Source organism: Salmo salar, chromosome ssa16 (genome assembly GCF_905237065.1).
Source record: "Salmo salar chromosome ssa16, Ssal_v3.1, whole genome shotgun sequence".
Lineage (NCBI taxonomy): Eukaryota > Metazoa > Chordata > Actinopteri > Salmoniformes > Salmonidae > Salmo > Salmo salar.
The window spans coordinates 76,816,886-76,839,698 of NC_059457.1; the positions used below are offsets into that span (position 1 = coordinate 76,816,886).

Sequence of the window (22,813 nt, forward strand, 5' to 3'; positions counted from 1 at the left end):
GAGAGAGGGGAGAGTGAGAGGGGAGAGCGAGAGAGAGGGGAGAGTGAGAGGGGAGAGTGAGAGAGAGGGGAGAGCGAGGAGAGCGAGAGAGCGGGGAGAGCGAGAAAGAGGAGAGGGGAGAGAGAGGGGAGAGAGCGAGAGAGGGGAGAGCGAGAGCGAGCGAGAGAGAGATCACTCAGCAGGGAAGGAAAAATAAGGTAGAGAGGGGAGTGAAGAAGGGAAAAGAGCAGCTTGTTTGTGGAGGGGGACGGGGGATGAGGTAGAGAGGGAGGGGAGTGAAGAAGGGAAAAGAGCAGCTTGTTTGTGGAGGGGGACGGGGGATGAGGTAGCTGGCGAGGGTTCTGACGTCAACGCTGTTCCTCTGGCACCCTGCCACAGGCCCTGAGGGCTGACAGGCCTGCCAGTAACACACACACACACACACACAGTCTTGTACAACTAACCTTGTGGGGACGCACCATTCAGTCCCATTCAAAATCCTATTTTCCCTAACCTGTACCCTAACCTGAAAAACTAAGCTGAGCTCCTAAACCTAATTCTGTCTTTAACCCTAAACCCCCGAGAAATATCATTTGACTTTGTGTGGAACCCAAAAAATGTTTACTGTTCTTGTGGGGACTTCTGTTAAACACGTCCACACACACACACACACACACACACACACACACACACACACACACACACACACACACTAGACCGGAGTAAAATACATTGCTGTGTTTCAATTTCACCTGAATAGTTTTATCTGGAAGACTTTTTGCAGTGCAGACATTTTGCAGTGCACTTGTGTTGAATGACTTAGATAATTGTACACTATTAATATGGATCAAAACAAAGTAGCACACTAGACATTTCCAAGTCGGCCTACTAACTGACCGACACTGATGAATGCTTAAAATACAAATCATTCTTTCTGCCCGTTGTGTACACACAGGAACCCTGCCAAGAGATGTTCCCCTGTACAGAGTGGGATGACTGATTCATTTCCCTGGCACACACACTATCTCCCCTCTCTCTTTCCTTTCTTTCATCCCTCCTTTTCTTTCCCTTTAACAAGCTTCATTTGGTTTTTCAACTAGTGCTCTGAGGTTTCCCATTGACCGTTCACAGTGTATGAGAACCTACACACTGGAGTCTCTGGAGACAGAGAGGATTGGGGCCAATGGACCCCTGATCCCGCTCACAGCCGTTATTACATAGTGATCTAGTTTCCCATTCATGGCCAGTATGTGTGGATAGGAGATGTGGAGCTCAGTGCACTGCTTTGTGGACAGCTTCTAGCAGCTTCCACTGACTTCAAAAGTCTTAAGGACACACACACACACACACCACACACACCCCAATGTTAAACTGTTGACCGCCACGTCTTAGTAAAGCGACATCTTTCACTATAGAACTCCTATACTACTACCGTTGTAACAACTGCAGTAACTACTGTATTACTACTGTACTACTACTGTACTACTACTGTACTGCATATCATCAATGACTAGACGATGGATTGACCCATACCTTCTCCTTAGATGATGGGCAAGCCCAGTGAGCCCACGGGGGCCCGGCAGCACCAGAGTCACCCGGAGGAGACCGAGGAAGAGCTGAGGGAGCACCAGGCCCTCTCTCCCCAGGACGGAGGCTTTCCGTGTGGGATCGCCATCAAACAAGAGCCCCCAGACCCCCAAGAGAACCAGGAGGAGGACATGCAGCAGGAACTACTGTTCAGACAGGTAGGAGGAGAGGAGTGAGTGTGAGAGAGGGAGCTACCACAGGTCAACACGATGTGCTAGTGATGTCATCCTACGTCATACTTCCAGGGTCATGTCTTGAATAGGTTTCAAGATCATCGATTTATCATCCCATCAGCACTGTCTCAGTTCATCAGGGCATGGACTCTACAAGGTGTCAAGCGTTCCACAGGGAGGCTGGCCCATGTTGACTCCCATGCTTTCCACAGTTGTGTCAAGTTGGCTGGATGTCCTTTGGGTGGTGAACCATTCTTGATACACATGGGAAACTGTTGAGCGTGAAAAACCCAGCAGCGTTGTCGTTCTTGACCCAAACCGGTGCTGCTGGCAGCCACTGCCAGACCCCGTTCAAAGGCACTTGTATCTTTTGTCTTGCCCATTCACCCTCAATTGTACACATACACAATCCATGTCTCAATTGTCTCCCAGGCTTAAAAATCCTTATTTAACTGTTCTCTTCCACTTCGTCTACACACTGAAGTGGATTTAACAAGTGACATCAATAAGGGATCACACCATTCACCTGGATTCACCTGGTCAGTGTGTCATGGAAAGAACTATATTTTGTATACTCAGTGTACACCTGGTAGGAGTTGTACTTCTCATGAAACGGTGGTAACTTTTCGGCTTCTTCTTGGCCCCCAAATATGTTGAAAACCGGCATATGGTAAGTAAATTTACTCACAAACAAGTATACCTTTTAATATTTATCTTAAATGACTGCATTTTCATGACTTTGACGATGCAAATTTGAGGCTCCTTCTCAGCGTACAAAACGAGCACTTTCATATCGGTATTGACTTTATCACTCACTCTCTCACTCACTCACACACACACACACACACACACACACACACACACACACACACACACACACACACACACACACACACACAATTATCTCGTTTAGCAGTAGTTGTGTTTATTGAATGATCCACTTGGGCAATAATATGCTATTTCCTGTCCCAGGATGCTATGCTTCTGACAGAGTCCTTTAATGAGAGGAAACCATGCATCTTTCAAATCCACTTACTCTCCTGCAGATGTCATGTGTTTCGGTTCACCTCACATAGCTTGACTGCCACCGTGTGGCCGAATGTTGTAAACACATTATAAAGAGTAGGTAATGTCACAATAGCCATCTGTGGCTGTGTGTCTGTTGCTATCAAGCAATGTTGTTTTCTATCCCTCCTTTCTCTTTCCCCTCCCCCTTCTCTCTTTCTCTCTCTCCTTCTTTCCCCTCCTCTCTCTCCCCTCGTCCACCTCTTTCCTCTCTCTGAGCAGCAGGCCATGTTGTTGGAGCAGCAGAGAATCCACCAGCTGAGAAACTATCAGGCTTCCATGGAGGCAGCCGGTCTGTCAATCACCTTCCCAGGTCACCGCCCCCTCTCCAGGGCCCAATCATCTCCGGCCTCCGCTTCCTCCTTCCCCATCTCTGTCCCGCCCCCTGAGCCTCCCTCCAAACCTCGCTTCACCACAGGTTAGTAGTAATGCTCTTCTCTCTTATATCAATCACATGTATTTATGAAGCTCTTTTCCATCAGCAGATGTCACAGTGCTATACTGAAGCCCAGCTTAAAACCTAAAACAGCAAGCAATGCAGATGTAGAAGCATTTTTATATATTTCTCTTTGTCTGTCGCTCCTTTATCCCTCCTTCTTTTGCTCTGTCAGTTTGTTGTTTCCACTTGTGTGAGTGGATGTGTGTGTGCGTCAGTGGTGATATGTGTGTGTTCATTACAATGCGTGTGTTGGTGCTAATGTCCTGGGTTATTCCTGCAGGGTTGGTGTATGACTCTCTGATGCAAAAGCACCAGTGTATGTGCGGGAACACACACACCCATCCGGAGCACGCCGGCCGCGTCCAGAGCATCTGGTCCAGACTGCAGGAGACAGGACTTAGGGGACAGTGTGAGGTACATTCTAAAGCCTTCAACCATCCTTCTCTTTGCTATTCTCTGTTATAGTAGAATTTGTATTTGTAGTCTTCAAACAAGGATGAATTTCAGTTCCTAGGAGTTAGCAACTGATTCATAAAAAGACATCATTGCTTATCCTTTCCATGTACTTTGTAATTTGTGATTCACTTAAACACAGAGAAAATAAAACAAATGAATAGAAAGGAAATGTTGCATGTCTCCATTTTGTGTGTGTGTGTGTGTGTGTGTGTGTGTGTAGTGTATCCGTGGTAGGAAGGCCACTCTGGAGGAGCTCCAGACAGTCCACTCTGAAGCCCACGTCCTGCTGTATGGAACCAACCCCCTCCGACAGAAACTAGACTGTTCAGTCACGCCCATGTTGGTCAGATTACCATGTGGAGGAGTGGGGGTGAGTGTTGCTCCTCTTCTTTCTCCTCTTCGTCGTCCTCCTCTTCTTTCATCTCCTCTTTCTACTCTTTCTCCTCTGCCTCCTCCTATTTCTCCTCCTCATCTTCGTTTTCCTCCTCCTCAATGGTTAAATCATTAACCCCGTTTTATATTTTGGCAATGAACCCATTTATCTACTTCACCAAAGTCAAATGAACACGTGGATACGTCTCTGTGTCCAGTATGAAGGAAGTTAGAGGTAGTTTCACGAGTCGATGCTAGCTGGCGTTAGCACAATAACTGGACGTCTATGGTAACAGTTATCATGCTAGATTATGGTAACATGCAAGCTGTTACCACAGACGTCCAGTCATTGTGCTAACGCTAGTTAGCAACTCCTTTCAAACTGCACACAGACATAAAAATGGTCTCCACGAGTTCCACTGACTCTGGGGAAGTAGATAAAGGGCTTCATTGCCAACATCCTGAAGTGTCCCTTTAACTGTGATGATGATGATTGCAGGTGGACAGTGACACCATCTGGAACGAGGTCCATTCCTCTACTGCAGTTCGTCTGGCTGTAGGTTCTGTGGTGGAGCTGGTGTTCAAAGTGGCCACTGGTGAACTGAAGGTGCGTCCTCTCTACCCTCCTCTTCTCCTTTTCATCCCTCTATCCCTCCATTAAGGTTAGGTCGCTCTACACTTTTTCCCCCCCTTCACAAAGAATGCACTCAATCTCTCCCCCTCGTGGATGGAGTTGTGGGTAATGTAGTTGTTGCGTCTGGTTCCCAGAACGGCTTTGCTGTGGTTCGACCCCCTGGACACCATGCAGAAGAGAGCACTCCCATGGGCTTCTGCTACTTTAACTCAGTAGCCATCGCAGCCCGACTGCTCCAACAGAGACTCAACGTCTGCAAGATCCTCATAGTAGACTGGGTGAGTTTGGTCCTGGTCCTTCACCTGACCTTTTAAAGAGAACGTGGATTTTGTAAATGACTGTAGAATTACCATTGGATGTAAGAAGAAGAAGAAAAAAATGGGACAATGGTCATCTGATTGGCCATGTGTGCTGTCCATCAGGATGTTCACCATGGCAACGGGACCCAGCAGGCATTTTACGACGACCCCAACGTGCTGTACCTGTCTCTCCATCGATACGACGATGGAAACTTCTTCCCTGGCAGCGGAGCACCCGACGAGGTAATGGTGACATCTCATGGAAACGTGTGTGTGTGTGTGTGTGTGTTTTCTCATGGCTATTCCTCCCATCCCTTCTCTGTCAGGTGGGCAGTGGTCCAGGAGTAGGTTTTAACGTTAACATGGCCTTCACCGGTGGGCTGGAGCCACCTATGGGAGATGCAGAGTACCTGGCAGCCTTCAGGTAACACTTACCCCACCATGCCACCAGGGGTCTTTTCACAGTCCCCAGGTCCAGAACCATTTAAAGAAAGCGTACAGTATTATATAGAGCCATTATTGCATGGAACTCCCTTCCATCTCATATTGTTCAAATGAACAGCAGACCTGGTTTACAAAAACAGATAAAGCCACACCTCACGGCACCATCCTCTCCACTACTTGACCTAGATAGTTTGTGTGTTTGTATTGATGTGTAGGCTGAGTGTGCCGTTTATAAATGTATATAGTTCTGTCCTTGAGCTGTTCTTGTCTATTCATTTTCTGTATTATGTTATGTTTCATCTTCTGTGTGGACCCCAGGAAGAGTAGCTGCTGCTTTCACAACAGCTAATGATTCTAATAAAATACCAAATATCAAAAAACACCCACCATGCACTGAAGTTGCGAAACTGACCAACTCTCTCTCCCCCTCTCCCTAGGTCTGTGGTGATGCCCATAGCTAATGAATTTGCTCCTGACGTGGTGCTGGTTTCCTCAGGCTTCGACGCCGTCGAGGGTCACCCTCCTCCCCTAGGCGGTTACACCCTCACCTCCAAATGTACGTATATGTGTAAAGTAGCACTGGTGCAATGACATCTGGATCTTTTATTTTATTAGCTGACGCCTGAGGTCCAGACACACAACACGACAGACAAAAGATGATACACTGCATGGCCGAAAGTATGTGGACACCTGTGGAATCCACTAATTTAATGGGGTGTCCACATACTAGTGTATGTCATGCACTGTATTCTTTGCTGCTGTGGTATACAGTGCATTCGGAAAGTATTCAGACCCCTTGACTTTTTCCACATTTTGTTGAGTTACAGCCTTATTCTAAAATTGATTAAATTAAAAATGTTCCTCATCAATCTACACACAATAACCCATAATGACAAAGCGAAAACAGATTTAAAAAAAATATTTTGCAACTGTATACAAAAAAACTAACAGAAATACCTTATTTACATAATTATTCAGACCCTTTGCTATTAGACAAAAAAAATTGCTCAGGTGCATCCTGTTTCCATTGATCATCCTTGAGATGTTTTACCTGTGGTAAATTCAATTGATTGGACTTGATTTGTAAAGGCACACAGCTGTCTATATAAGGTCCCACAGTTGACAGTGCATGTCAAAGCAAAAAACAAGCCCCCAAGAATCTTCCTAGAGCTGGCCGCCCGGCCAAACTGAGCAATCGGGGGAGAAGGGCCTTGGTCAGGGAGGTGACCAAGAAATCGATGGTCACGCCGACAGAGCTCCAGAGTTCCTCTGTGGAGATGGGAGAACCTTCCAGAAGGGCAACCATCTCTGCTGCACTCCACCAATCAGGCCTTTATGGTAGAGTGGCCAGACGGAAGCCACTCCTCAGTAAAAGGCACATGACAGCCCTCTTGGAGTTTGCCAAACGGCACCTAAAGACTCTGACCATATGAAACAAGGTTCTCTGGTCTGATTTAAACTAAGATTTAACTCTTTGGCCTGAATGCCAAGCATCACGTCTGGAGGAAACCTGGCACCATCCCTACGGTGAAGCATGGTGGTGGCACCATCATGCTGTGGGGATGATTTTCAGCAGCAGGGACTAGGAGACTAGTCAGGATCGAGGGAAAGATCAACGGAGCAAAGTACAGAGAGATCCTTAATGAAAACCTGCTCCAGAGTGCTCAGGACCTCACTGGGGCAAAGGTTCATCTTCCAACAGGACAATGACCTTAAGCAGACAGCCAAGACAACGTAGGAGTAGCTTTGGGACTGAATGTCCTTGAGTATCCCAGCCAAAGCCTGGGATACAACAAGATGGTGCCGGAGGAGATGGCCGCCGTTTTACGGTCTCCTAACCAATTGTGCTATTATGTAGGTTTTTTTCGCGATATTTGTAACTTATTTTGCACATAATGTTTCTGCAACCGTATCTTACAGCAAAAAAGAGCTTCTAGATATCAGGACAGCGATCACTCACCTCGGATTAGACAAAGATTTTTTTCAACAACAACAAGCAGGACTCACACGATATTCTCCAAACACCCCACAGGGCAGACATCCAAATTATTCGCAAAAGGAAGTGACGCAGAGGACGAAGAGCCGGATGCCTCGTCCGGACCCGCAGAAGGCGAGTGGGAAAGCTGCCGTTACCGTCAATACTACTCGCAACGTGCAATCATTGGTCAATAAACTAGATGAGGTACGATCACGAATATCCTACCAACGGGACATCAAAAACTGTAATATCCTATGTTTCACGGAATCGTAGCTGAATGACAACATGGATATTCAGCTAGCGGAATATACGCTGCACCGGCAGGATAGAACAGCACACTCCGGTAAGACGGGGGGGGTCGGTCTGTGCATATTTGTAAACAACAGTTGGTGCACGAAATCTAAGGAAGTCTCTAGATTTGGCTCGTCTGAAGTAGCGTATATTGTGATAAATTGCAGGCCACACTACTTGCCTAGAGAGTTCTCAGCTATACTTTTCGTGGCTGTTTATTTACCACCACAAACAGATGCTGGCACTAAGACCGCACTCAGTCAGCTGTATAAGCAAACAGGAAACCACTCACCCAAAGGCGGCGCTCCTAGTGGCTGGAGACTTTAATGCAGGGAAACTTAAATCAGTTCTACCAAATCTCTATCAACGTGTTAAATGTGCAACCAGAGGGGGAAAAAATCTAGATCACCTGTACTCCACACACAGAGACGCGTACAAAGCTCTCCCTCGCCCTCCATTTGGTAAATCCGACCACAACTCTATCCTCCTGATTCCTGCTTACAAGCCATAATTAAAGCAGGAAGCACCAGTGACTCGGTCTATAAAAAAATTGTCAGATGAAGCAGATGCTAAACTACAGGACTGTTTTGCTATCACAGACTGGAACATGTTCCAGGATTCTTCCGATGACATTGAGGAATACACCACATCAGTCACTGGCTTTATCAATAAGTGCATTGAGGACGTTGTCCCCACAGTGACTGTACGTACATACCCCAACCAGAAGCCATGGATTACAGGCAACATTCGCACTGAGCTAAAGGGTAGAGCTGCCGCTTTCAAGGTGCGGGACTCTAACCCGGAAGCTTACAAGAAATTCCGCTATGCCCTGCGACGAACCATCAGATGTGGCAGGGCTTGCAAACTATTACAGACTACAAAGGGAAGCATAGCCGCGAGCTGCCCAGTGACATGAGCCTACCAGATGAGCTAAACCACTTCTATTCTCGCCTCGAGGCAAGCAACACTGAGGCATGCATGAGAGCATCAGCTGTCCGGACGACTGTGTGATCACGCTCTCCGTAGCCGACGTGAGTAAGACCTTTAAACAGGTCAACATACACAAGGCTGCGGGGCCAGACGGATTACCAGGACGTGTGCTCCGGACATGTGCTGACCAACTGGCAGGTGTCTTCACTGACATTTTCAACATGTCCCTGATTGAGTCTGTAATACCAACATGCTTCAGGCAGACCACAATAGTCCCTGTGCCCAAGAACACAAAGGCAACCTGCCTAAATGACTACAGACCCGTAGCACTCACGTCAGTAGCCATGAAGTGCTTTGAAAGGCTGGTAATGGCTCACATCAACACCATTATCCAAGAAACCCTAGACCCACTCAAATTTGCATACCGCCCAAACAGATCCACAGATGATGCTATCTCTATTGCACTACACACTGCCCTTTCCCACCTGGACAAAAGGAACACCTATGTGAGAATGCTATTCATTGACTACAGCTCAGCATTCAACACCATAGTACCCTCAAAGCTCATCACTAAGCTCAGCAACCTGGGACTAAACACCTCCCTCTGCAACTGGATCCTGGACTTCCTGACGGGCCGCCCCCAGGTGGTGAGGGTTGGTAGCAACACATCTGCCACGCTGATCCTCAACACTGGAGCTCCCCAGGGGTGCGTGCTCAGTCCCCTCCTGTACTCCCTGTTCACCCACGACTGCATGGCCAGGCACGACTCCAACACCATCATTAAGTTTGCAGATGACACAACAGTGGTAGGCCTGATCACAGACAACGACGAGACAGCCTATAGGGAGGAGGTCAGAGACCTGGTCGGGTGGTGCCAGAATAACAACCTATCCCTCAACGTAACCAAGACTAAGGAGATGATTGTGGACTACAGGAAAAGGAGCACCGAGCACGTCCCCATTCTCATCGACGGGGCTGTAGTGGAGCAGGTTGAATGCTTCAAATTCCTTGGTGTCCACATCAACAACAAACTAGAATGGTCCAAACACACCAAGACAGTCGTGAAGAGGGCACGACAAAGCCTATTCCCCCTCAGGAAACTAAAAAGATTTGGCATGGGTCCTGAGATCCTCAAAAGGTTCTACAGCTGCAACATCGAGAGCATCCTGACCGGTTGCATCACTGCCTGGTACGGCAATTGCTCGGCCTCCGACCGCAAGGCACTTGAGGGTAGTGCGTACGCCCCAGTACATCACTGGGGCAAAGCTGCCTGCCATCCAGGACCTCTACACCAGGTGTGTCGGAGGAAGGCCCTAAAAATTGTTAAAGACCCCAGCCACCCCAGTCATAGACTGTTCTCTCTACTACCGCATGGCAAGCGGTACCAGAGTGCCAAGTCTAGGACAAAAAGGCTTCTCAACAGTTTTTACCCCCAAGCCATAAGACTCCTGAACCGGTAACCAAATGGTTACCCGGACTATTTGCATTGTGTGCCCCCCAACCCCTCTTTTACGCTGCTGCTACTCTCTGTTTATCTTATATGCATAGTCACTTTAACCATACATCCATGTACATACTACCTCAATTGGCCCGACCAACCAGTGCTCCCACACATTGGCTAACCGGGCTATGTGCATTGTGTCCCACCACCTACCAACCCCTCTTTTTACGCTACTGCTACTCTCTGTTCATCATATATGCAGTCACTTTAACCATACCTACATGTACATACTACCTCAATAAGCCTGACTAACCGGTGTCTGTATATAGCCTTGCTACTCTTATTTTCAAATGTCTTTTTACTGTTGTTTTATTTCTTTACTTACACACACACATACCTTTTCAACACTATTGGTTAGAGCCTGTAAGTAAGCATTTCACTGTAAGGTCTACACCTGTTGTATTCGGTGCACGTGTCAAACTTTGATTTGAATTGAACCCGATCGAACATCTCTGGAGAGACCTGAAAATAGCTGTGCAGCGACGCTCCCTATCCAACCTGACAGAGCTTGAGAGAATCTGCAGAGAAAAATGGGAGAAACTTCTCAAATACAAGTGTGCCAAGCTTGTAGCGTCATACCCAAGACACGATGCTGTAATCACTACCAAAGGTGCTTCAACAAAGTACTGAGTAAAGGGTCTGAATACTAATGTAAATGTGATATTTCAGTTTTTTTGTTTTAATACAGTTGCAAAATTTCCAAAAAACGTTTTTTGCTTTGTCATTATGGGGCATTGTGTGTAGATTGATGAGGAAAAACATTTATTTAATCCATTTTAGAATAAGGCTGTAACATAACAAAATGTGGAAAAAGTCAAGGGGTCTGAATACTTTCCGAAAGCACTGTATTGATGATCCCAATCTCTTCCCCTCCCTTCACACACACACCCTCCCCTGCAGGTTTTGGGTACCTGACGCGTCAGCTGATGACCCTGGCGGAGGGTCGCGTGGTGCTGGCATTGGAGGGAGGTCACGACCTCATGGCCATCTGTGACGCCTCCGAGGCCTGCGTCTCCGCTCTGCTGGGCAACCAGGTGAGGGAAGGAGGGAGAAAGGAAGGGGGGTGGGGGGGGCAGGAATCAGGAAGGGTAATGATCAGACTAGATCATTTATAGCGGTCTGGTGAAGAACTGTGAAGGAGAGGGAATGGATGAATGGTGTGTGTCCAGTTATCAGATAGCACAGTTTGACAGTGTGCATGTGTTGTCCACAGCTGGATCCTCTCCCTCAGGTGCTTCTGGACCAGAGACCCAACCAGAATGCTGTGTCTTCCATAGAGAAGGTTATAGAAACACACAGTGAGTACCAAGCACAGTTTCCTTTGAGATTGAGATTCCTTGAGATTGAAGAGGCAGGAAATTCTCCCTCAACTTACTCCTGTCTTAAAGGTTGAGTAAGTTAGATTTTTTTTGTCCACAAATTTATCCATATTTCTATTAGATGTACTGTAAATAGTTTATGATTAATGATTGCCGTAATTTAATTATTCGTTAGATACTGCTCCTTATTAGCTGAAATCAAATTTTAGCTACCGCGCTAGCAATTCAGGCCAAACCTAGCATTGAATCATGGGAATTTTGTTGCGCTATGCAGACATTTTCTTTCTTCCGAAGCACGTGTTGCCAGGCAACCCCCCGGACTTGCCAGGGCAGGCCTGCCCCTTGCTATAGCCAGTGTGAGAAATATTTGTGCTCTGAAACTAAATAAATACTACACTCTGACCCACAAAACATGATAGTGTTAGACAAATCAAGGAAACATGATAGTGCTAGACAAATCAAGGAAACATGATCGTGCTAGACAAATCAAGGAAACATGATCGTGCTAGACAAATCAAGGAAACATGATAGTGCTAGACAAATCAAGGAAACATGATAGTGCTAGACAAATCAAGGAAACATGATAGTGCTAGACAAATCAAGGAAACATGATAGTGCTAGACAAATCAAGGAAACATGATAGTGCTAGACAAATCAAGGAAACATGATAGTGCTAGACAAATCAAGGAAACATGATAGTGCTAGACAAATCAAGGAAACATGATCGTGCTAGACAAATCAAGGAAACATGATAGTGCTAGACAAATCAAGGAAACATGATAGTGCTAGACAAATCAAGGAAACATGATCGTGCTAGACAAATCAAGGAAACATGATAGTGCTAGACAAATCAAGGAAACATGATAGTGCTAGACAAATCAAGGAAACATGATAGTGCTAGACAAATCAAGGAAACATGATCGTGCTAGACAAATCAAGGAAACATGATAGTGCTAGACAAATCAAGGAAACATGATAGTGCTAGACAAATCAAGGAAACATGATAGTGCTAGACAAATCAAGGAAACATGATGGTGTTAGACAAATCAAGGAAACATGATAGTGCTAGACAAATCAAGGAAACATGATAGTGTTAGACAAATCAAGGAATGTGAACTTCAAAGTATGATGTAGTTTTATTGGGATTTGCAGCTGTTGTTGGTAAGTCATGAATCTGCTAGCTTCTACAGTAACTTACTGGTCCTTTAACATTGTACTCTCTCTATCCTCCCTCTCGCTCTCTCGCTCCCTCCCTCTCGCTCTCTCGCTCCCTCCCTCTCGCTCTCTCGCTCCCTCCCTCTCGCTCTCTCGCTCCCTCCCTCTCGCACTCTCGCTCCCTCCCTCTCGCTCTCTCGCTCCCTCCCTCTCGCTCCCTCCCTCTCGCTCTCTCGCTCCCTCCCTCTCGCTCTCTCGCTCCCTCCCTCTCGCTCTCTCGCTCCCTCCCTCTCGCTCTCTCGCTCCCTCCCTCTCGCTCCCTCGCTCCCTCTCTCCCTCCCTCTCGCTCCCCCTCCCTCTCGCTCCCCTCTCTCTCGCTCCCCCTCTCTCTCGCTCCCCCTCTCTCTCGCTCCCCCTCTCTCTCGCTCCCCCCCTCTCGCTCCCTCCCCCTCTCGCTCCCTCCCCCTCTCGCTCCCTCCCCTCTCGCTCCCTCCCCTCTCGCTCCCTCCCCTCTCGCTCCCTCCCCTCTCGCTCCCTCCCCCTCTCGCTCCCTCCCCCTCTCGCTCCCTCTCGCTCCCGCTCCCTCTCGCTCCCTCCCCCTCTCGCTCCCTCCCCCTCTCGCTCCCTCCCCTCCCTCCCTCTCGCTCCCTCTCTCCCTCCCTCTCCCCTCTCTCTCGCTCCCCCCCCTCTCGCTCCCCCTCTCGCTTCCCCCCTCTCGCTCCTCCCCTCTCGCTCCCTCCCCTCTCGCTCCCTCCCCTCTCGCTCCCTCCCCTCTCGCTCCCTCCCCTCTCGCTCCCTCCCCTCTCGCTCCCTCCCCTCTCGCTCCCTCCCCTCTCGCTCCCTCCCTCTCGCTCCCTCCCTCTCGCTCCCTCCCCTCTCGCTCCCTCCCCTCTCGCTCCCTCCCCTCTCGCTCCCTCCCCTCTCGCTCCCTCCCCTCTCGCTCCCTCTCGCTCTCCCTCCCCCTCTCGCTCCCTCCCCTCTCGCTCCCTCCCCTCTCGCTCCCTCCCCCTCTCGCTCCCTCCCCTCTCGCCCTCTCCCCCTCTCGCTCCCTCCCTCCCCTCCCTGCCTCTCGCTCCCTCCCTCTCGCTCCCTCCCTCTCGCTCCCGCTCTCTCGCTCCCTCCCTCCCGCTCTCTCTCGCTCTCTCTCGCTCCCCCTCTCCCTCTCGCTCTCTCTCGCTCTCGCTCCCTCCCTCTCGCTCTCTCGCTCCCTCCCTCTCGCTCTCTCTCTCGCTCCCTCCCTCTCGCTCTCTCTCTCGCTCCCTCCCTCTCGCTCTCTCTCTCGCTCCCTCCTCTCGCTCTCTCTCGCTCCCTCCCTCTCGCTCCTCTCTCTCGCTCCCTCGCTCCCTCCCGCTCGCTTCTCTCGCTCCTCCCGCTCGCTCTCTCGCTTCCCTCCCGCTCGCTCCCTCCCTCTCGCTCCCTCCCTCCCTCCCTCCCCCCTCCCTCCCTCTCGCTCCCTCGCTCCCTCTCTCCCTCCCTCTCGCTCCCTCTCTCCCTCCCTCTCGCTCCCTCACTCCCTCCCTCTCGCTCCCTCACTCCCTCCCTCTCGCTCCCTCACTCCCTCCCTCTCGCTCCCTCACTCCCTCCCTCTCGCTCCCTCACTCCCTCCCTCTCGCTCCCTCTCTCTCCCTCCCTCTCGCTCCCTCCCTCCCTCTCGCTCCCTCCCCTCCGGCTCGCTCCCCTCTCTCTCGCTCCCCCTCTCTCTCGCCACCCCCTCTCGCTCCCCCCCTCTCGCTCCCTCTCGCTCCCTCCCCTCTCGCTCCCTCCCCTCTCGCTCCCTCCCCTCTCGCTCCCTCACTCCCTCCCCTCTCGCTCCCGCTCCCTCTCGCTCCCTCCCCTCTCGCTCCCTCCCCCTTTCGCTCCCTCCCCTCTCGCTCCCTCCCCTCTCGCTCCCTCCCCTCTCGCTCCCTCCCCCTCTCGCTCCCTCCCCTCTCGCTCCCTCCCTCCCTCCCTCCCTCTCTCTCGCTCCCTCCCTCCCTCTCTCTCGCTCCCTCCCTCTCTCTCTCTCGCTCCCTCCCTCTCTCTCGCTCCCTCCCTCTCTCTCGCTCCCTCTCTCTCTCGCTCTCTCTCTCTCTCGCTCCCTCCCTCTCTCTCTCTCGCTCCCTCCCTCTCTCTCTCTCTCTCTCTCTCCCTCCCTCCCTCCCTCTCTCTCTCGCTCCCTCCCTCTCTCTCTCTCGCTCCCTCCCTCTCTCTCTCTCGCTCCCTCCCTCACTCCCTCCCTCTCGCTCCCTCACTCCCTCCCTCTCGCTCCCTCTCTCCCTCCCTCTCGCTCCCTCTCTCCCTCCCTCTCGCTCCCTCCCTCCGGCTCGCTCCCCCTCTCTCTCGCTCCCCCCTCTCTCTCGCTCCCCCTCTCTCTCGCTCCCCCTCTCTCTCGCTCCCCCACTCTCTCCCTCCCTCTCTCTCTCTCTCTCGCTCCCTCCCTCTCTCTCTCTCGCTCCCTCCTCTCTCTCTCGCTCCCTCCCTCACTCCCTCCCTCTCGCTCCCTCACTCCCTCCCTCTCGCTCCCTCTCTCCCTCCCTCTCGCTCCTCTCTCTCCCTCCCTCTCGCTCCCTCCCTCCCGGCTCGCTCCCCTCTCTCTCGCTCCCCCTCTCTCTCGCTCCCCCTCTCTCTCGCTCCCCCTCTCTCTCGCTCCCCCACTCTCTCGCTCCCCTCTCTCTCTCGCTCCCCCTCTCTCTCGCTCCCCTCTCTCTCGCTCCCCCTCTCTCTCGCTTCCCCCACTCTCTCGCTCCCCCACTCTCTCCCTCCCTCCCTCTCTCTCTCGCTCTCTCCGCTCCCTCCTCTCTCTCTCGCTCCCTCCCTCACTCCCTCCCTCTCGCTCCCTCACTCCCTCCCTCTCGCTCCCTCTCTCCCTCCCTCTCGCTCCCTCTCTCCCTCCCTCTCGCTCCCTCCCTCCGGCTCGCTCCCCCTCTCTCTCGCTCCCCCTCTCTCTCGCTCCCCCTCTCTCTCGCTCCCCCCCTCTCTCTCGCTCCCCCTCTCTCTCGCTCCCCCTCTCTCTCGCTCCCCCTCTCTCTCGCTCCCCCCTCTCTCTCGCTCCCCCCACTCTCTCGCTCCCCCACTCTCTCGCTCCCTCCCCCTCTCGCTCCCTCCCCTCTCGCTCCCTCCCCTCTCGCTCCCTCCCCTCTCGCTCCCTCCCCTCTCGCTCCCTCCCCTCCCCTCTCGCTCCCTCCCTCTCTCTCTCTCGCTCCCTCCCTCCCTCCCTCCCTCTCTCTCTCGCTCCCTCCCTCTCACTCTCTCTCTCTCGCTCCCTCCCTCCCTGCCTCTCTCTCCAGGTAAGTACTGGCGCTCCATGCAGCGTGGCTCCCCCAGGCTGGGCCTGTCTGTGCTGGAGGCTCAGAGAGGAGACTCGGAGGAGGCTGAGACCGTCAGCGCCATGGCCTCTCTCTCCGTGGCCAACAAACAGAGGTAGGTCACCATAGCTTCTACCATCCAGTTCTATTGAGATGCACCCGTTTTGACGCACCTTTCTCTCCTCTTGTTCCCCTTAGCAGGTCGGAGGAGGAACCCATGGAGGAGGAAGCACCATTATAGGGGGGGAAGCATAAGGGCGTCGCACCGTGACTGTCGGCCTCTGCAGCTCGGAAGACTACCTTCTGGAGAGTCTCGACTGTCCCATTCATTTAGTCCCTCCACGCCGTGCCTAACACCTTGATTGGCAGCTCCTCTGCCAATGAGGGAGAGGGATGGGCTTCAGAGTAGGGAGTCAATGGGGATAGGATATGAAGGACGGAAGTGACAAAGCGCTGCAGCTCAGCGCGGTCAGCTCACCGTGACTCTAAAGAGACGTTTGTTTCTGCCAGTCAGACTGAGGCATCCCCAGAAGACGCCCCCAGAAGACACCCTAGCACCGAGGCAGGGCGTGGGTACTCAGAGTGGAGGAGGAGAAGGGAAAGATCTGGTGCTTTTCAGAGCTCCCCCGTGGCCAAATATGGAGACAGAGGACGGGACAAGTCCGGCTGTCACACAAAGCTTGGACATTTATTTTCTCTCCTGCTTTTGTCCTCCTAAATGGAGGACATGCTACTGATGGAGATGGTGGCTACTGATGGAGATGGTGGCTACTGATGGAGATGGTGGCTACTGATGGAGATGGTGGCTACTGATGGAGATGGTGGCTACTGATGGAGATGGTGGTTACTGATGAGAGATGGTGGCTACTGATGAGAGATGGTGGCTACTGATGGAGATGGTGGCTACTGATGAGAGATGGCGGACAAAAAAGCCCCTAGGAGAATTGTCGGGCTGTCATTGGCTGAGGACAGTAGACTTGACTGTGGTTGGCCGTTGAGCAAGCGGCCTTTGCCGTTATTGGATGATGAGGCTATTGGATCTTTGCCTTATTGATGCAGCTGGTAGTTCTGTGATGGAGGGTCCACCAATGAGAGAGTGCCTTTGTGAAGCTCTGATGGATTTCAGGATTGAGTCAGAAATGAAGATTGCCTTAAATGATGTTCCTGACCAGGGGGGAGAGAGAAATACATTTTCCTGTTTGAAAGAGGACAGGATGGTGGAATAACTGATCTTTCAGCATGTTTACCAGGATTGTGACGTAGACAGCGTTTGTCTCTCACAGCCTCTTTTAGGGGTTATTCAACTTTTGGATTGATATATTTTTCTGTAAAAACGCTTCAAAAAGGTAGTTGCAAGCAAACATTTGAAACGTTCAACTTCCAGTTGATTCGTAAAGCACTGTTGAAGGTTAGCCTTATGTAGCTTCCCTTTATCACATAACGAATCGCTAACGATAAAAAAAGCATGTCTCACCGGAAAGACCTGTCGGTTGCGAGGTTAAAGGTTATCCAAAAAGAAGTAGTCAAGCAACAAAAAAAAGCCAAAGCATGAGTTTGCATCCAGCTCTTTCGTACCACTAGTAACAGCAGGCACACACAGTACTGCTACTGGCTTTCTCAAACAAGGCTTTTGATACCATGCACACTGTTCTGGAGGTAACGGATCAAACATATATATCTCAACCTTTAGTTAAATAATTATTCAATTCCAATGTATTGTTTGGCAACTACCTTAGTTAATAGTTCCTATAAACATCTTGTCATGTATATTGAATTGAACATATTGTAAAGCCAAGTGTTAATTTGCCATCTTTGAAACTATCATTTCCACATCAAGCTAGTCAATCGACTATACCATCATCAACTTTTTCTTAATCAATGATCTCAAGTGTGTGACAATTCTATTTTTGGCATGTATTGAAAATCTCTAATTTTTAACATACATTTTATATCTGCGTATTTGTCATTTTGTGTTGTTACTCTGTACAGTTGATGTGCCACTTGCTCTTAGTGTCCTCCTCATGCATTGGGATGGAGATCAGCCTTTCTACTTTATACCATGATTCCAGCAATTGTCTATTTACTTACAGAATGATCCTGTTTACAGAGAAGTTGTACATGGGAAAACCTAGAAATATATTATATACGTAGCCTACATGAGAGCTATGACGTTGTGAAAGAGACTAGCTATGGCAAAGATGGTATCACTCCAGTAAATAACTCTAAAAACCTTATGTGGGGGATTGAGGTTGACTGCACTGTTTTAAGTTGGCCCTGGTTGGAGCAGGCCCTGCACTCAGCAGCACTGTTTTAAGTTGGCCCTGGTTGGAGCAGGCCCTGCACTCAGCAGCACTGTTTTAAGTTGGCCCTGGTTGGAGCAGGCCCTGCACTCAGCAGCACTGTATTTGGTCTCTCTTCCACACATCACTCTGAACACAGAAAGGGGAACACACTGATTTGTTTTTGTACTGTATTGTTCCTGGCTGCACTGTAGCTAGCTAGACTCTCAAGAAAAGCATGGGGCATTTTAAAGACACTTAGCTTTCGCATTTTACTTCATTGGGACCAACCAAAATGTCATACCGAGGTTACTTTTGACACAATAATACACTGTTGTTGCTTGATAGCATGGTTACTGCTGTGCTGCCATGGTTACTGCTCTGCTGCCATGGTTACTGTACATTAGCATACCTCAATTTCAGAAAATGTTGTGACATCACTTCTTCCTGTTGTCGCTACATTAGTGGGGTTGTTAAGAAACCACAGTCATGATATTAGTGGGTAGGCATGGTCTCATTGTAGTTCAAACTATTCTCATCCCGAGTAAATAACTCCTTTTACTTTTCAATAATGTTCTTACACTAATTTTGGTAGTATCATGTTTCCTTTTCATGATTTATTTTTGCTTTGCTTTGTGTTTGCTCTGACTCACCGTTCCTATGAATTGTTTCAGAGCCCCAGGTTTTGGTATGTTCCTTTAAAAAACATTTCTTTAACGTTTCTGGGTTTTTTCTTTCACGGCCTCTAATTCTCTGCATGGTTTGTCTGTCCGCATGCCTGTCTGACTGTACGTCTGTGTAACACTGTATTTGCACAGTAGAAGAAAACTGGAGGACTAAATCTCATCCCAGAAAACCCAGCGTGAATGTCTCTTCTTCTTTGGTGTACTAAGGATACAAAGGACTTAACTTGTCAAAATGAATTCCACATTAGATTAAAAAAAATTCAAATGCTCAGTTCTTGCAGGGAAATTACCCAGCACTTAAACAAGATAATGGACAATAGACTTGACTATGTTTAGAGTAAGAGGAATATGGATTAGCTAGGCTAATCTCCGAGTGTATTTATGCTGGCTTCACATGCTCATGGGAAATGGGGAAGTGGGACAATTAAGTCCGACATGATTGTGTTTAAGTGCTTTTGAAGTCGGAAAAAATGTTGCTAGCTTATCAAGGTTGCTAATAATAAAGTTAGCTAGCTTGCTTAACATTGACAATATGGTCAAACTAGCTACGTTCTCCATATTGATGAGGTCATAGTTGTCAAACTGATTTGTTATTTTTTTTGGTTGTAAAGGTTAAAGGTCAGTGATGAAATGTCACAACTCGCCAACTCGGGCAACAACATTTTCTCAGTTTCCCACTTGAAATTCTGACTTGGAGGGTCACTCAAGTGAAACTTCTCAGTTGGAAATAGGAACTTCCGATACCACACGAACGTGGCATTACACCCATCTAGACTGCTTGTCTCTCCCTAAGAGTGTTTCTAGAGTGTTGGGGACAGACACACAAAGTAGACAATGGCTAAAACGTCAGACCTTTAAACACTCCATATGTGGTTGATTGGAAGGGATTTTTCTGCAGACTCTTATCCACTTAAGCCAGTTGTATTTAAAACCACTGTGGTTAAAAAGAGCTATTCTCGGTTTACATATGTAAATGAAAAAGTTATTTTTGTTTTCTTTCCATTCCATTGTTACAAATGATATCTTGTTGGGACCTATATGCTTTTGACATTTTGTCTCAGACATAAACTCTAAAATATATTTCTGAAAAATGAAGTTGTCTTGTGTGTTAATTGTGACGCTATATTTATGTAGTTACCAGACCTATGTCAAGTCAATATATTCTTGAGTATCAAAGGCCCTGTCCAGAAACCACAACCTTCCTAGGTACTGGTGTAGATCTTGGGCCAGTATTCACAAAGCGTCTCAGAGTAGAGAGTCCTGATCTAAGATCAGTTTGGCCTTTTTGATAATGAATTACTAAGATTACTGGACAGGAGATCCTAGATCAGCACCCCTACTCTGAGACCTTTGATCCGTACGACCACTGAAATTATTAGAGACCCCGAGAGAGTTTGGGGAGAGAGTCTCTTTGTTTGCTACTCGCTGGGTGAACCATGTACCTGCAGGGTGGTCGTAACAGCAGCGTGACACATTGTAGTGTAACTTCCCCTGGAGTTTCACTAGATGTCAGCGGAGACGTAAAATAAGATGTCTGTGTTGGAGAAACACATCTGAGGAAGAGAACAATATGAGAGCGTTAGTTTGTTAGCCGCCCAGATATCTGTTCGGCTTCAACTCAGTTATTCATCACAAAATGCATCAAAGCCATACATTACCAGGTGTATTTCAACAGTATCGCCATAGGAACTACAACCAGTTATCACAATGTTAGGAGAAAATAATCAAATATAGTTGTAAATAATCAAGTCTCTTTCTCCTAATGTGAAACACTAACAATGCTGGTGTTTAGTTCTCAACACTGAACTGTGAAATGGTGAGTAAGGTTCCTGATTAAACCAGACTTAATCCTATGCAGGCTAACCAGGCTTTAACCAGGCTAGTTAATGACTAATATGTAAGGGAAATGTGAGGACAGCTCTGGTAGGTACTGAACACCTAAAAGGCCTACAAGTGCAAAGGTAATGCTAGAAGATGGAGGCCAATGCTCTATAATAATTTAGCATGTACTGTCCGTTAGCAGCAGGCTGGATGCTTCTAAATCAGTGTGATGCATAATTACATTCAGAGAGGGAGAAGAGGGACACCCACACATCCTTCCCCGTGCATTTCAATGTACTACCCTACCCCACTCAGCCTGTTCATAACAACTAGGAGAGCCCATGATAATTATATTGTGTAATGTGTGTGTTAGCCTGGAGGGCGGAAATGCAGTGCTAACTTCAAGTGTATATTATGTATCTTCTCTCACCTACTCTGGCACAACACATTTACATTTTAGTCATTTAGCAGAGGCTCTTATCCAGAGCGACTTAGTGAGAGTGCGTTAATCTTTTAAAATAGCTAGGTGAGACAACACATCACAATCGTATCAAGTGCATTTTCCCTCTAAGTATTTGTTAGCTAGTATGAAAAGTGCCTTTTTTCTTTAAGATCCTCAGCAGTGGAACACAGATGGAAGCGTTCAATAGGAATCTGAAAAACGTTTTATTAGTCGTACACACTCAGGCTCATGGCTGTTTCGTAAGTGATGCTGTAAGCAATGGTAATAGGCTGGCCTTAGCAGAGAGATTAACAGGTGCTGTAGTGGCAACCAGAATCTGGCAACCATACGAACATAAGTTTTGGATTGGGGATAGGATCGGTGTTATCTGGTGATTCATCTTGTTGGCAACTTACAGAAACATGAATAGTACATATATCTGTCTTTATACTATGGGTGTAACAGTGTAGGTTCCGTCCCTCTCTTCGCCCCAACCCGGGCCCGAACCAGGGACCCTTGCACACATCAACAACTGACACCCACGAAGCATCGTTACCCATCGCGCCACAAAAGCCGCGGCCCTTGCAACGCAAGGGGAAACCCTACTTCAAGTCTCAGAGCGAGTGACGTCACTGATTGAAATGCTATTAGCGCGCACCACCGCTAACTAACTAGCCATTTCACATCGGTTACATGGACATGGCCAGATTACCAACCGGGCACAAGCCCCGGGCCCCCGGCCTTCAGGGGGCCCCCAACCCCCAAAATGTATTATTACAGAGCGAAAAGATACGAAGAGAAAATTCAGCAGTTTAAAAGCTAATTTCCTGCAATTCTACACAATTCTCTGCCCTGTGGTAAAATGTGTAGAATTGCAGGAAGTCTACTGGGCCCCAAATGCGGTAGTCTGAACCTTTTTATAGCAGCAATAGTTCCTCCGGGGCTTAAGTTTTACATCACTGGTTATTTGGACGAGATGATCTGACGCTAGATTGAGAGTGTGTGATTAAGTGATTGTAATAGTAATATTAGACATAATAAATATACACCCCCTTTTTTTATATTATTATTTTGGGGTAATAACTTTAGACATGTGGCTCATTCACATGGTACTGTAAAGCAGACTAGTATTTTAGTATTTGAGATGGTTTTGTGGTTATTACTGAGTACTGCCTTGTCAGGCACTGTTGGGCCAGCTAAGAGGTTTTAGGTGTCGTCACTAGTTACCAGAGCCACAAAGTCATAAACCCTGCCTATTTCTTAAATTTCTCTTATTAAAATGTTATTTTAAACCTAACCTTAACCACACTGCTAACCTTATGCCTAACCTTAAATTAATCAAGTAAAAATATCATGAAAATCCAAAATAGTTTTGGTCTTTAATTTTTTGCCAATTTTGACTTTGCAGCTATGGTAACTAGTGGAAACCAGTTTTAGGGGTTTTACAGGCAGCATGTCTGATGTACCCCGTCTGTCTTGTGATTTCAGCCCGTAACAAAAAGGGAGACAACGTGGAGGTAAAGAATAACAAAATATATTTATTAAGTAAAGTAAATAAAATTAACAATGGTGTGTTTAGTCAGTAGTGTGAGTGGTCGTGTGTATACATGTGATAATGAGGGCTGTTGAAAGGTGCCAACGCAAACAAACCAAATAGCCACAAAATGCCACAACCAAAA

The 22,813-nt window shown here is 48.4% G+C and overlaps 1 protein-coding gene across 5 annotated transcripts in view; it reads left to right on the top strand.

Annotated features, from left to right (window-relative positions):
- Positions 1–19,966, top strand: part of LOC106575641 (histone deacetylase 4) — an 81,455-nt gene extending 61,489 nt beyond the window's left edge. For 4 of the 5 annotated variants that reach the window (XM_045697927.1, XM_045697928.1, XM_045697925.1 and 1 more), the window contains 13 exons: positions 1,524–1,724; positions 3,027–3,222; positions 3,524–3,657; positions 3,920–4,069; positions 4,571–4,678; positions 4,840–4,983; positions 5,128–5,247; positions 5,331–5,428; positions 5,886–6,004; positions 11,049–11,182; positions 11,362–11,446; positions 15,889–16,021; positions 16,105–19,966. In XM_045697927.1, coding sequence (XP_045553883.1) covers positions 1,524–1,724; positions 3,027–3,222; positions 3,524–3,657; positions 3,920–4,069; positions 4,571–4,678; positions 4,840–4,983; positions 5,128–5,247; positions 5,331–5,428; positions 5,886–6,004; positions 11,049–11,182; positions 11,362–11,446; positions 15,889–16,021; positions 16,105–16,147 — 1,665 coding nt within the window. In that variant the 3' untranslated portion in view covers positions 16,148–19,966. The remainder of the gene's footprint in view (positions 1–1,523; positions 1,725–3,026; positions 3,223–3,523; positions 3,658–3,919; positions 4,070–4,570; positions 4,679–4,839; positions 4,984–5,127; positions 5,248–5,330; positions 5,429–5,885; positions 6,005–11,048; positions 11,183–11,361; positions 11,447–15,888; positions 16,022–16,104) is intronic. The other variant, XM_045697926.1, reaches the window with a different exon arrangement.
- The last annotated feature ends 2,847 nt before the right edge of the window (positions 19,967–22,813 follow it).